General features: G+C 41.4%; 1 protein-coding gene across 6 annotated transcripts in view; it reads left to right on the top strand.

Annotated features, from left to right (window-relative positions):
* Window positions 1-12,737, top strand: part of plce1 (phospholipase C, epsilon 1) — a 79,898-nt gene that overhangs the window by 51,764 nt on the left and 15,397 nt on the right. For 2 of the 6 annotated variants that reach the window (XM_087844646.1, XM_087844650.1), the window contains 24 exons: window positions 2,406-2,551; window positions 2,681-2,828; window positions 2,938-3,048; window positions 3,168-3,277; window positions 3,362-3,478; window positions 4,981-5,022; window positions 5,409-5,537; window positions 5,623-5,759; window positions 6,182-6,288; window positions 6,385-6,509; window positions 6,630-6,774; window positions 6,959-7,120; window positions 7,228-7,342; window positions 7,494-7,653; window positions 7,761-7,883; window positions 8,938-9,074; window positions 9,160-9,398; window positions 9,509-9,570; window positions 9,867-10,032; window positions 10,123-10,230; window positions 10,589-10,705; window positions 11,574-11,732; window positions 12,042-12,177; window positions 12,440-12,481. In XM_087844646.1, the coding sequence (XP_087700772.1) occupies window positions 2,406-2,551; window positions 2,681-2,828; window positions 2,938-3,048; window positions 3,168-3,277; window positions 3,362-3,478; window positions 4,981-5,022; window positions 5,409-5,537; window positions 5,623-5,759; window positions 6,182-6,288; window positions 6,385-6,509; window positions 6,630-6,774; window positions 6,959-7,120; window positions 7,228-7,342; window positions 7,494-7,653; window positions 7,761-7,883; window positions 8,938-9,074; window positions 9,160-9,398; window positions 9,509-9,570; window positions 9,867-10,032; window positions 10,123-10,230; window positions 10,589-10,705; window positions 11,574-11,732; window positions 12,042-12,177; window positions 12,440-12,481 (3,043 nt within the window). The remainder of the gene's footprint in view (window positions 1-2,405; window positions 2,552-2,680; window positions 2,829-2,937; window positions 3,049-3,167; window positions 3,278-3,361; window positions 3,479-4,980; window positions 5,023-5,408; window positions 5,538-5,622; window positions 5,760-6,181; window positions 6,289-6,384; window positions 6,510-6,629; window positions 6,775-6,958; window positions 7,121-7,227; window positions 7,343-7,493; window positions 7,654-7,760; window positions 7,884-8,937; window positions 9,075-9,159; window positions 9,399-9,508; window positions 9,571-9,866; window positions 10,033-10,122; window positions 10,231-10,588; window positions 10,706-11,573; window positions 11,733-12,041; window positions 12,178-12,439; window positions 12,482-12,737) is intronic. The other 4 variants (XM_087844649.1, XM_087844652.1, XM_087844647.1 and 1 more) reach the window with 3 other exon arrangements.

The raw sequence follows: 12,737 nt of genomic DNA, 5'->3' as shown, positions 1-12,737 counted from the left end.
ACTGACCCTCACAGATGAACTAATACCACAAGCACAGATGGCGACAGACAGACAACAGGACAGACAGATGGACAGGTGGACACACAGACAAAGATCAAAGAGGGGGGGGGATCATATAGCCAGATCCAAATTTGGATGTGAGTGTGTGTCTGCAATTCTATCAGAATGCTCTTCAAAACTGCCTTTTCATGCTTCTATGGGAGGTTGCTGTATTCTTGTATTATCTCATATTTACCCTTTGCTGCGTTCCTGTTCCATTATATGCTCTGTGTACATTTGTACATATATATCCTCACATCCTGTCCTGCTTGTTGTCATGCACAACACTGCATACGCACTTTTGCTATCTGGAATACCTGAAAAGATGCCAACTCAGTGCGATCCCTTGATGTGTGGTAGTGCAAAAAGCCACTTTGCAGATGGACAGAATGATTTAGATGGTGAGTGTAACTAAAACCCCGATGCTGACATAGCTTCGCATTATGTCATAATGCTGAAAGTGCATGATAGAAAATTTTCATGCGTGGCACGCAAAGAGTAGGGGAGTAGCAGATAAGAGACTGGAGGGCTGCAGTGTTGTTTTTCGGTAACCAAATACAGTAGATTGCAGAACGAGCTCCTGCTCCACTGAAAAGTTAACATTTAAACCTCGAAAGCCCCAGGAGGGAATTTCTGTAACTGATTCCCTGTATCTGATCAGGCTGACAGTGATTACCAATGTCAGAGGAATTTCTGGCTCTCTAATAAAATCAGCCTATTAAAAGCGCTGTCTATTTAATTGCAGTAAGTCTCCTGAAGATGAACCTTGATAGGCTCGTGCAGTTTGTTTTGGGGAACATAAAGTATCCAATGGGCCAAGGACCTTATGGCTTGGGGCTTTAATTTTAGTGTCAAAGACAAGAAAATCTAATAATGCATGTGTCTGATTTCTGCGCTTGTTTGTGCTGTAGTTCATGGACAGGTAAGGGGAGTGTATGAGAAACATTTTTGGAACATTTTAACAGTTTTTCATCAGGCAGTATGGAAATGGAAACAATAGGACGAATAGTTCCTGTGTGTGTGTGACTTTATTTAGTCCCTGTCAGGTCAGATGTTGGTGGGCTTTACTGATCCTTACGTAACCTAGTAATAGATCTCTGGGTCAGGGGATGTTTTTACCACCTCCAAGTGGATTAAAGAGTTTTAGTGTGAGCGCGTTTTGGTTTTTTGTTTTTTTATTGTGTGCGAATGCATTCATGAGGCACTAATACAAAGAGTTAAAACAGGCCAGATTGAAATCTGATCTTTTCCTGTGTTGTGTACCTGTGCTCATACAGAGAGGTCGAGCCTGATGCCTATCTGCTGTTGCCGTCATGTCTTTTGCTTGTGCTTGAGGTCAGTCAGTGTAGAGACGCAGCGCAGCTGACAGATATCCGATCTCATTCTTTTTTATGTGTGTGCATGCGTGGAGAGGTGTTGTGGTGAAAGTGTGAAGCTAGCTGGTGCAGTCCTGTGCATACATTGCCACATTAGGCACAAGTTTCCAGAGAAGAATTCACGAGCGCAGACATGACCGTACACTTTCAAGAATTTTAGGTGCCTTTGGATGTCGTCCCGTGTCCCCCATGTTTTATCATACCTAATACCAGCCTTGTAACAGCACACCAGCACACTTAAAAAGTTATCCAGGGATTTGGTATGATGTCACCTGTTATGTGGATATTCCACTAATAAATTGTCATAGAAATGTGCAGCATATTGCACTAGTACAGTAACAGCATTTCTAATATATACTTCCGGCCGCTCCCCTGCTACAAGGGGTCGCCAAAACAGGTCATTTAATATATTTGAATTGGCAGAGTGTTATGCCACATGCCCTCCTTTATCCAACGCCAGTGGGGAATATGTGTCTCCAGCTGTAATCACACCAACTATGGAGGCATTACAAGCCTTTCCAATAATAATTCCAAAACATTAGGGGCGTGTAAGTTACAGACAAATTGTATAGTTTTTTGAGTGCTCAATAGAGTAGAAAATAACCTGTTTATTTTCCACTTCCTATGAGGTTTATACATATTTTTAAAAATGCAAATGTTTCAAACTCTTTCTGCTTGTAATGCATTCAAAAGACAATAAAGTGCAAGTTATACCAATAATAATAATTTAAAAAAACAGCCCCATATTGGGTATTTTCAATGTTGGAACTTAATGTTTCTTTAAAGCCAAAATGTTATTCACTCCAAGGGAAAAGGTGATGAATAACCAGACAAAGATGGTGCTGTGAGTTACTAGGGAGGTTTTCTGCAGTTTGTGTGTCAGCTTACTTTATAAGTAAGATAAGAGCGCAATAAAGTGCAGCTGTTGTTGGTGCTTGATTACGATTGTAACAGTTGGCAATACTGAAATGCGAAATTCTGAACACGCAGGTGAGTTCGTGGGTGACGTGGCTGGTCCTGACTGCAGGGTCCATGGAGGAGAAAAGAGAAGTTTTCTCATATCTGGTCCATGTTGCTAAATGCTGTTGGAACATGGGGAACTACAATGGTGTCATGGAGTTCCTGGCTGGACTCAGGTTTTTAGAAACACAATGACGCAACTCAAATACACCCACCTACTGAATATACAGGCAATTTATTATCTGCACTGTTCTCACACAAAAATATCAATGTGTTTTGTTTTGTTTCATTTTTTCGCCCTTCAGATCTCGTAAGGTGCTGAAGATGTGGCAGTTTATGGACCAGTCAGACATCGAGACCATGAGAGGTTTAAAGGATGCCATGGCTCAGCATGAGTCCTCCTCTGAGTACAAGAAGGTTGTGACCAGAGCTCTTAATATCCCAGGATGCAAGGTGGGCCTATGTTTACCCCGATGACATTTGATCCTCTAACTCACTGACCTTGGCTGCACTGTAATTTTTATTTTTGGGAGTTTTTTTCTCTTACACATATACACTGTAGGTTGTGCCATTCTGTGGGGTTTTTCTAAAGGAGCTAAGTGAAGCGTTGGATGGCACAGCAAGCATCATCAGCCTCAAACCGTCTCCTGATAACACAGAATACTCGATAGAGGTGCAGAAAACACCCGCAGTCATTCGCAAAAATACACAGATCTGATAAAACTGACACTACATTACATATTTGATATCCTGTTAGTACAATCCATCTTGCTCTGCTGTTTCTGTCTCCAGTTTGTGTCCGATTACAGCGGCCAGCGCAATTACTTGTCTCGATCTGGCCCAGATGGGCTCCATGTGCCAGAGAAGGAAGCTACTGTGAGCAACATCCTTCAGATTATCAGGTATGTGCGATGGTGTTTGACACAGTCGTCTCTGCTGTTCTTTACTTTATCTGTCTGTTTGACTCGACTGTTCCTGCTCCTTAGATCTTGCAACCGGAGTTTAGAGGCAGAAGATCCTGATGACGCGTCCACCAGTCCGTCTTCTACTGGCCCGTCCCCTGCATCCAGAAACAACTCCTTCAAAGACCGCAGCCACAATCAGTTAGTTCAGTTTCTTCTCCCCCCCCTTTTTTTAGTGTGCCATCCAAGCTTTTGTTGTGAGATATTTCAGCGTGCAGTGTCAGGTATGAGACCCTAGAAAAATGAGGTGTCTTTTTAAAGAATATCCCAGAATAGCATCTGTTTACCGTGACCGGGTCTTGATTCTTTCCAGTTGAAGGATAGTGTGTATTTTAACGCAGTGTAAAGGATGTTCGTGTAAATAGTTTAAGGCATACAGGAGAAAGTATTAAATGGTACATAGCATGCGACCAAATTCACCAAGACCCAAGGACGTCATGAATCACTTGACTGGCTTTTATTTTTACTATTTGTCAACTGCCGATGAACTCTGCTTCATCATGCTGATGTGTTGATTTAATACAAAAAAAGCAACATTTTGCTGTTCTTTCTTTTTCTTTTCGACTTTTATTTTGACTTCCTGCTCTCACATTGCACAAAAGTTAGTAATACTCATGCTCTCACTTTACCATTGTGTTATTTTACATTTTTGGTTACGTTTTTGGCCCTCTGTTACGGCAGCCTGAAGATTGTATTGTTTAGCACTGTGACCCTTTCTATCAAAGGTCTGTTTCCAAAATTGGATTCTTTATTTTGCTGGTCATTCACAGACAATGACTCATGGACACAGCAGAAGAATGTTATATACAGATTTATATCAGAACTGCGAATACTGCCATGCTGTGAGGGCTTGGCTTTGCTGGTAGCGCAGTTCTGAGCAAAATCACAATAGATGCAGTGCATTCATTAGCTAGCTTGCAAATGTGCTGCTACAACAGCCTCTGTTGAAGCAAACAAGGCACTGCAATTTAGCGATAGACAAAAGTTTAACATTCAACAAAGCCACTAAGCCTTAATGATTAATGCACAGCTATTTTAAATGTAGGGGATATCCTCAAGTGCCAAGTAGGCTGGATGTTCACCAAAGTCTTATTTTGGATTAGTGCGCAGTTTTCTTTCATAAACACCAGCGCGAGATAACGGGTTTGTGAAGGAACACATTTGCAGATTGTTACTGAGATGAAGTGATGTTGACATGAAATCCGTGTGGGGCAGAGTTAAAAAAATAGATAACAGGTTAGTTTCCTGTCAGGACAGGAAGGAACAGAGTTCTGGTTGTTGTCAGCATTCTGGTGGCAGGTAGCTAATAACAAAGGCTGGAATTTGGAGGACGTAGAAAGTCATTTAATTCCAGCTGTGATCTGTTATGTTTGCAGTCAGGAAACCTGGACCATTTTATGTGTTTATAAACTGTTTTCTCAGATTCAGACAAATTATTCGATGTTAGCACAGAAGCTTCATAGTGTGTATCTTTCTTAAACATAGACTACAGTTAAAAAACAAAATCACCTTTCTTCGGTGTTCTGGATCTTTTTCCCACCAGCACCCAAAAAAGACCTCAAAAAACTATTGAAAGCTCTTTATGCGTTCTTTTTTTCGTCTCACATCCTCTCTTCGTTCTTTGTTTCCTGCTCCCCTTCTAGTTCCTTTTCATTTAAGACGACTCCAGAAAAAAAACATGTTTTGTAAGTTGTTTCACAGTAAAATTTACTGGAATTCGAACAATGCTTGCTATCATCAGTATGTTTCAGATTACGGTTTAATTAGAAGCATGAGCAATGAAGTGAAGGAATGAGCAGTGACTAATGCATGGTACTTTTTTCTTCTTTTTTTTTTGCTTGATTAAGCCAATGCCTGCAGGATAGGTTCAGTTTCTGTTTGGTTGTGAGATGCAGGTCATTTCTTATGTCTGATTGAATTGCTTTTTAAAAATAAAATGAGTCCTATGAATCCAGAGATGTGCATTTGGAAAATCGCCTCGGAAATCAGCATGCAAAAACTTTAAAAGATGCAAAAATCTTTGGCTCTTAAACTTTCTTTCCAAACCCATCTAACCCCCGTCCGTTTTCAGATTCACGGTCGGAGACTTGTCGGATTCAGATGGTGACTTGTCTACCGAGCCGGTGGTGAAAGAAGTGGAGTTTCAGGGGACCGAGGAGACGCACAGAGCTTTTAGCCATGGCACGGAGCTCATTCCCTGGTAAGAGGCTTAAGCACACATGCAAACACATCCAGCTGTTGGTGCCTCAGCAGACGTGCGACAAACTCTGTTGTTTTTTTTCCAGGTATGTGCTGTCACTACAACCAGACATTTACCAGTTTCTGCTGCAGGGCGCTACGGTCATTCATTACGACCAGGACGGCCATGGCAGTGCTCGCTGTCTGCTACATCTACAGCCTGATAATACAACACTCACTTGGGGTAAATTGCAAGAGTTTAATATTAAGAAATTTGACCTTATCTGCTACTGAGTTATTCAGCAACCTCGTTCTTCATGAGTCATATTCATATAGGATTCCAGTTTACCAGTGTAAGGGGGTGTGGGAGGCTTGATACGCTGAAATCACTGCATCAAACCTTCCTTTTCTCAGAACCTTTTTAGCATGTTTATACCTCAAACAGACGAGACCAATTTCCTCTCTCGTTGTTTCTCTTTAAACAGATTTAAAGGGCATTATATAAAAAGTATATTTTTTATTTTAAATGTGCTTTACGTGTTTATCTACGGAATAAAAGCCTCAGTTTAAACAGCTTGTAAATTTGTGCATTCATGCAAGGGCTCTTCAATTTCCGTTTGCCGTTACAGCAGCTCAAACAGTCATAAATATGTTGATTTACGACAGGTAAACCTCAAAGCGGAGGCCCTTCCCCTGCAGAGCAACCACTGGGATTGGGGCAGCCTGTAGTGGCTGGGCTAGCAGAAGGCCTGCTGGACCTGGGAATAGTGAAGGTTTGTTATAAAAATAAATCTTTTTTTGGTTTTGTAGATTTTAAAAACCCAGGTTAGCTTTCAAGTTCATAACTTTGTGTTTATTTGAATGCGCAGGCAGTGTTTCTGGGCCATCAGGGTGTCGATGTTCATGCTGTATGTTTGCAAAACAAGCTGAGTCAGATGACAGTGGAGGAGAATGGCCTCAGCCTTCTGTATGGTCTGAGTACCACAGACAATAGGTTGGTGCCTTTTTATAATCTATTAGGATTTAAATGCACTTTTATATAGAGTTACTGTTACACTGCTAAAACATTTTCATTTTACTTAAAACTAACTAATCTCCTGACTGATGCCATTAGACTTCTGCACTTTGTGGCCCCCAATCACACGGCACAAATGTTCTACAAGGGCCTGTCAGAGTTGGTGAATGCAACCAGGAAATTAAAGAAGTTTCCTGACCAAAGGTTGCAGTGGCTGAGGAAGCAGTATGTCAGTTTGTATCAGGTAAAACTCTAAAAGTACATGTCTCTCTCCCATCAATTTTTTAATTATTATTATTGACACTGACTGTATTTTATAAGCCTGTAAAAATGTTCAGCACACAAAGAATGATGCGAGAGTTGGATGGATGAAAAGAAGTGGTGTGTGTTTAATTAACAGTAACATTTGTATGCGTCGTCTATTCTAGGAGGACAGCAGGTATGAAGGCCCTACACTAGCCCATGCCATTGAGCTTTTTGGGGGTCGGAGGTGGAATATGGGTACGGGTGGTGGAGACAAGGTTGGAGCCCAGAAGAACAACCCTCTGTCGAATGAGAAGGCCAAGAAGAAGAAGAAGGTTCTTGTCAGGGTCAGTAATTTGACCTTTTGCTGTAGTCATGGATGCTAATTTTAGATTAGGTTTTAGGTTTTTCACAGACTCATTTTTCATCTTTTTTTCCCCCACACCTTTAACAGGGAGACAGTGGGGATGCAACCGATGACGAGATGGTTTCCAGGAAAACACGGAGCTGTAAAGAAGGACTGTATCGAAACGGACCAGAGTCTGACAGCATCGACCAAGAAGATCCAGGTGACGTTACCTCACTCATGGTAACATGTAGAAGTTACAAGGCCAGATCAGTTTAATTGGTGTTTTCTAGAAACCCGACCAAATGCTTCAGATCTTATAATTTTCTGTCTGTGTGATCTTTATTCACACTCAACACTCTTTGCCTCCACAGAAGACAGCATCCCCGGACCACTCTCCCTCTCATCCAGTAAAAGCCCCGGATTGCTATCCTCTTCCTCTTCTTCCTCCTCTTCCTCCAGCATGGCAGGGTCCAACCAGACCCGTCCGCAGTCTTCTCCAATCCTTTCGGGAAATGCTAAATCCCAGCCGGGGTATGTGAAAAATGACTGTAGCGGGGCAAGTTTGACCCCACTGACGTCTAACACTTTATTTTTTCCATCCCAGCGAATATATGTTTCCTTTTCTTTGGGGCCTGCAGGGCATGGAGCAGCCGATCGTGGCACGGCCGGGGTAAAGGCTGTTTCAAAGGCTTTCAGAATCTCATGATTTCTGACAGCACAATGAGCTTCATCGAGTTTGTCGAGCTTTTCAAATCATTCAGGTAAATGATCGGATCTTGTGTTTCTTACAGTTCTGGTGCGCTTTGATAAGATTTCATGTTTCCAAAGCAGAGGAAGAGATGTCGGCCGTGCTGGCTTCATTCAGTTCAAGTTCTGACTATTTAAATATAACTTCTGTTTTATCTAAAAATGCGTTTTTCCAGCTAAGTGTAATGACTCAATGTTCACATATGCTGTATGTCATATCACATACTGCACATGCCCTGTGCAGTGCTTTTGGAGCTCAGGCCCTCTTGTTATATAACTACTGTTCTTATCAATAGCAGCTAAAGACAGTGATAAAACATATGCACTAAAAAATACCTCTCAAGGTTATCGTGCCAAGGGCATTTTCCAAGCATTCTTCATAATATTTAGCTTGCATGAATTCTTCCCCAGTCAAATGGATGGACACACATCTTTCGCCCAGACAAGCAAAGGGTTGTTTTAATTTTAGCCCCTCTGCATTTCTTAGATTGCAGAGTGTCCTCTCATCTGCTGCCCAGCAGATTTCTTTTAATTTCTTATAAAGACAAAAGCTCTTGGGCAACTCTTTAAACTCTCTCTTGTAAAAGAAATTTAGAGGCAGATAAATGTATTTCTGATTGGGTGGCCACCTCCTCCCCAGTTCAAGTGGCATGGCTGCAAAGCTGAAAATTAAAGAAGAGCTATTGTTCTGATTTCCATTTACATATTTTTTCCCCCTAGACTCTAGAGTAGCTTTGCATGATTCACAATTGGAATTAATCCTTATATCTTACTCTTGGAGCAACTCCCAAGTTCATCTTCTGTCTGACACAAGCTTCTCTCCCCTGACCATATTAGGGATATCCACACTTATTGACATTATACAGATAAGCCAGAGCTTTTGGCTCACAGGGATTGCTTGCGTCTACACTTACTATTTGAAACTCATGTTTGATTTGAGAATCTTCCATTGTGACGGTATATGTATAAAAAACCCTTTATATAATAATTTAATTTAATATACTAGGGGCATGGGGACATGATCTGCTGCTAAAACTGGACTCCACTCTGTAATTTGTTTTTCAACAGTATCCGAAGCAGGAAGGACCTGAAGGAGCTGTTTGACACCTTTGCTGTCCCCTGCAGCCGCTCAAGCCCAGAATCATGTCCTGTTTACACCAACCTCAGGATAGATGACAACGACACAGGACTGCAGCCAGACCTTGGTAAAAGATCAAAGAGAAGTTACAGAAGTCAAAAACATACACACCTCTTTCTCTTTTACTCTAAATCTCTCCCTCTCCTCTGTAGACTTGCTAACTCGTAACGGGTCGGATCTCGGCCTGTTTATCCGGACCAGGCAGCAGATGTCCGACAACCAGAAGCAGATTTCAGATGCCATCGCAGCAGCGAGCATTGTGACCAACGGGACGGGGGTGGAGAATGCGTCATTAGGCGTCTTGGGACTGGCTATCCCTCAGCTCAATGACTTTTTAGTCAACTGTCAGAGAGAGAACCTGAGCTACGATGAGATTCTCAGTATTATACAGGTAAAGTCTGGATTCTTAAATTCACAATTTCAAATCATCTTCACGGTCAGGGGGAAAGATGAAGGAAGAAAAAGGAGGGAAAAGGAACTCACCAATTTTTTCTCTTGCAGAAATTTGAGCCTTCATCAAGCATGAGACAAATGGGGTGGATGTCATTTGAAGGTTTTGCAAGGTATAGAAATATAGGAGTTATCGTAGATCATTATACTTCAAAGTGCATGAAAATGTAAATGTATAGAGCACAACATAAAAGTTGTCACTGTTGTAGGAAGCCTAAGGGGGTAGCTCTTGATTAGTGCTAAACTTCTACCGACCCCCTTTTGGACTTTAAACATTTATTTACACCATAATGAGTTTGTGTATCGCTGATACAGCCTCAGTGATGCATTTTGCTTTTATATTTTATTTTAATTTTCTTTCTTTAACATGCTTCACTGCATGTTGTTGGCATCTTTCTCTTTATATCAGGTTCCTGATGGACAAGGACAACTTTGCTTCACGTAATGAGGAATCCCAGATGAATCCAGAGGAGCTGCAATACCCTCTGTCTTACTACTACATCGAGTCTTCTCATAACACCTATCTGACTGGGCACCAGCTCAAAGGAGAGTCCTCTGTTGAGCTCTACAGCCACGTAAGCCGGACCGTTTTTTTAACCAAGCCCGCTGAGATTGAGCGGTTTGTTGAAAACTGCTGCTTACTTGTGAACGTCTCGTTTGCTTAGGTGCTCCTGCAAGGCTGTAGGAGCGTCGAGTTGGACTGCTGGGACGGAGACGATGGCATGCCTGTTATTTACCACGGCCACACACTCACCACTAAGATACCCTTTAAGGTTTGAAATGCACATGAATAATTTAATTCATAAAGGGGAAATAGATTGTTGGGGCATCAGTCGCTGGCTCTCTGCTCCCATAGCTCATCTCATGGACTCAGTGGAAGCCTCTTGAACAAAATCTGTATCTTTAAACACAAGTGCTCTCTTATGATAGACTCAGGGGTGACGGATCCAGAGAAAGCTAAACGAATTGTGTCAGCGTTATTTATTTTATGTAATCTGATTTGGGGCCTACAGCTGCATCTAATTTGAAGCTGTTACCCAAAGCCGTTTGAGTTTTATTGTCACATATTTGACTTGCAGTGCTTTTATCGACAATTTCTTCTTTTTCATCTTCTCTCCCGTGGTCCTTCAGGATGTGGTGGAAGCAATTAACCGGTCTGCGTTTGTCAATTCTGATATGCCCGTCATCCTGTCCATAGAGAACCACTGCTCCCTTCCTCAGCAACGAAAGATGGCTGAAATCTTCAAGGTATGAAGGCAGCCTAGTCCTGTCTCTGTCCTTAGAGTTACTGTGTTTCTTGTGTGTCTTTAATTTAATTTTCCAGTTACTGATTAGTAAGCGAGACAGATGAGAATGCCACTGAGCAGATAAAAACGAAAACTTCTTTTCAATTGGATTGGACATCTCATAGCGTGACTGTGAGGTAACTTATAAATTCACCCAATTACAAGCTTCGTCTGTCTTTGTTTAAATCTCAGAGCGACACTAATTTGTGGCAGAGGGAAAAATAAACAACAATAAAATAGGAGGAACTAAAATCCTTAGTTTGGCAGCCATGCTCCTTGTTCAGCTATTCTATCCTTTATATTTAGGGAATAACGTTCCCTTTCAAGTAGGCTTGTTTGTTGTACGACTCCACTCATTTGATTTCCTTGACCCTTGTTTTTTCTCTAGCTGTTCTGGGCATTCAAACTGGCCAGCGTCCAGACGCTTGCTTTTATGAACTTCAGGGCGCAAATGACCCTTTCATCTTCTTCTTCTTCGTCTTTTTTTTCTAAATTATGAAGCCCACAGATATCTTGGCACGACAGCTATATCGTGGAATATCATTGTGCTTTCATCTCGCAAGACTTCCGAGCGTTTCATCCTCCTTGGAGACTGACTTCTGAGTAGCTTGATAAAGGAAATTCTTTTATCTGCAGACAGCTCTGTGCCTCAGGCCAGCTAACATCACCATGGTTTTGTTTATTTGTAATGTTGTTTTGCATGGATAAAATTACTTTATTTGTATTTGGAAGATTCTTCCGCAGCCTCTTTCATTTGATGCTTCTCTTAGCACTCGACTTGACTTTCCTGATGGTGTGGTTTTTGTTCATTTTTTCTGTTTTTAAATTAGACTGTGTTCGGCGAACGCCTTGTGACGCGCTTCCTTTTCGAAAGCGACTTCAACGATGACCCTCATTTACCATCGCCGCTGCAGCTTCGAGGGAGGATACTGCTCAAGAACAAGAAACTCAAAGCCCATCAGGCACCGGTGGACATACTCAAGCAGAAGGTGAAGAAGAAACGCATCTTCCTCACACATTTGTGTCAGCAAAACTTGTTCAAATTTCATAAATAATATAAGAACCTTCCAGGTAGCTCCAGAGCCTTAAACATCTATCATTGTTTGTCATTAGAGTGCAGTCAAACATCAATAATGGATGGAGCTGTGCTAAAAGGTTCACCCCATCATAACTTTCAAGCAAGAAAAATGCTTATATCTACAGTATAGATTCTGTGTGCATAGGCACTTATATATATGCTTTCAAAGTAGAATTTTCTATTTTTTTTATTAGTATTTTTATTTTAACCCCTTTCTCAGGCTCACCAGCTCGCCCACATGCAAGCCCAAGCAAGCAACGGGTCTCCAGGAGTGACTTCACCCAACAATCATGCCAATGAGGAAGAGGAAGAAGAAGAAGACGACTATGATTATGATTATGAGTCTCTATCAGATGGTAATGAAACCCGCATTGTGGTGTGTGATTGGAAACGTCTAGAATTCAACTAAAGTGTGCGACTTATCAGATTTCTACGTCCTTTCAGACTTAACTAGTGCACGACTTACTCATAGATTCTCGTGTTGTAAGCTTTAAATCGGTTTCTGTTCACTAGGTTTTTCTGTTTCTCTTCTTTTTAACACTTAAGTCTCGTTTTATTTTGACACCCTGTTCTTACTCCCTCACCCTTCCTATTTTATCTTGCTTGTTTTCCACTTAGCTGATGGCCTCGCTGCCTCTACTGCCTCGTATGGTCTTGAAGGTAAATGCGCACCTATGATGTGCCTTTCTAAGTATTTCCTTCTGCTTTTTTTTCTTTTCTTTTACAGATTCATGCTGTTCTTCAAAAATTAAACCACTGAAATTTCCCTTATTACTGTTTACCAATTGCTACATAACATACTATATTCAGTTGGGTTTTAAGACAATGTTATGATTGTTGGTGCAAATTTACAGCACTGTGCAAAAGTCTTCAGCGACCCCTCGTTTTAAAAAATATTTTGCCTCTTTTAATTCGT

This window comes from Neolamprologus brichardi, chromosome 8 (assembly GCF_056152115.1).
Source record: "Neolamprologus brichardi isolate AB-2024 chromosome 8, ASM5615211v1, whole genome shotgun sequence".
Lineage (NCBI taxonomy): Eukaryota > Metazoa > Chordata > Actinopteri > Cichliformes > Cichlidae > Neolamprologus > Neolamprologus brichardi.
The sequence above is the reverse complement of the archived record's forward strand: the minus strand, read 5'-3'. Positions and strand labels throughout refer to the sequence as shown.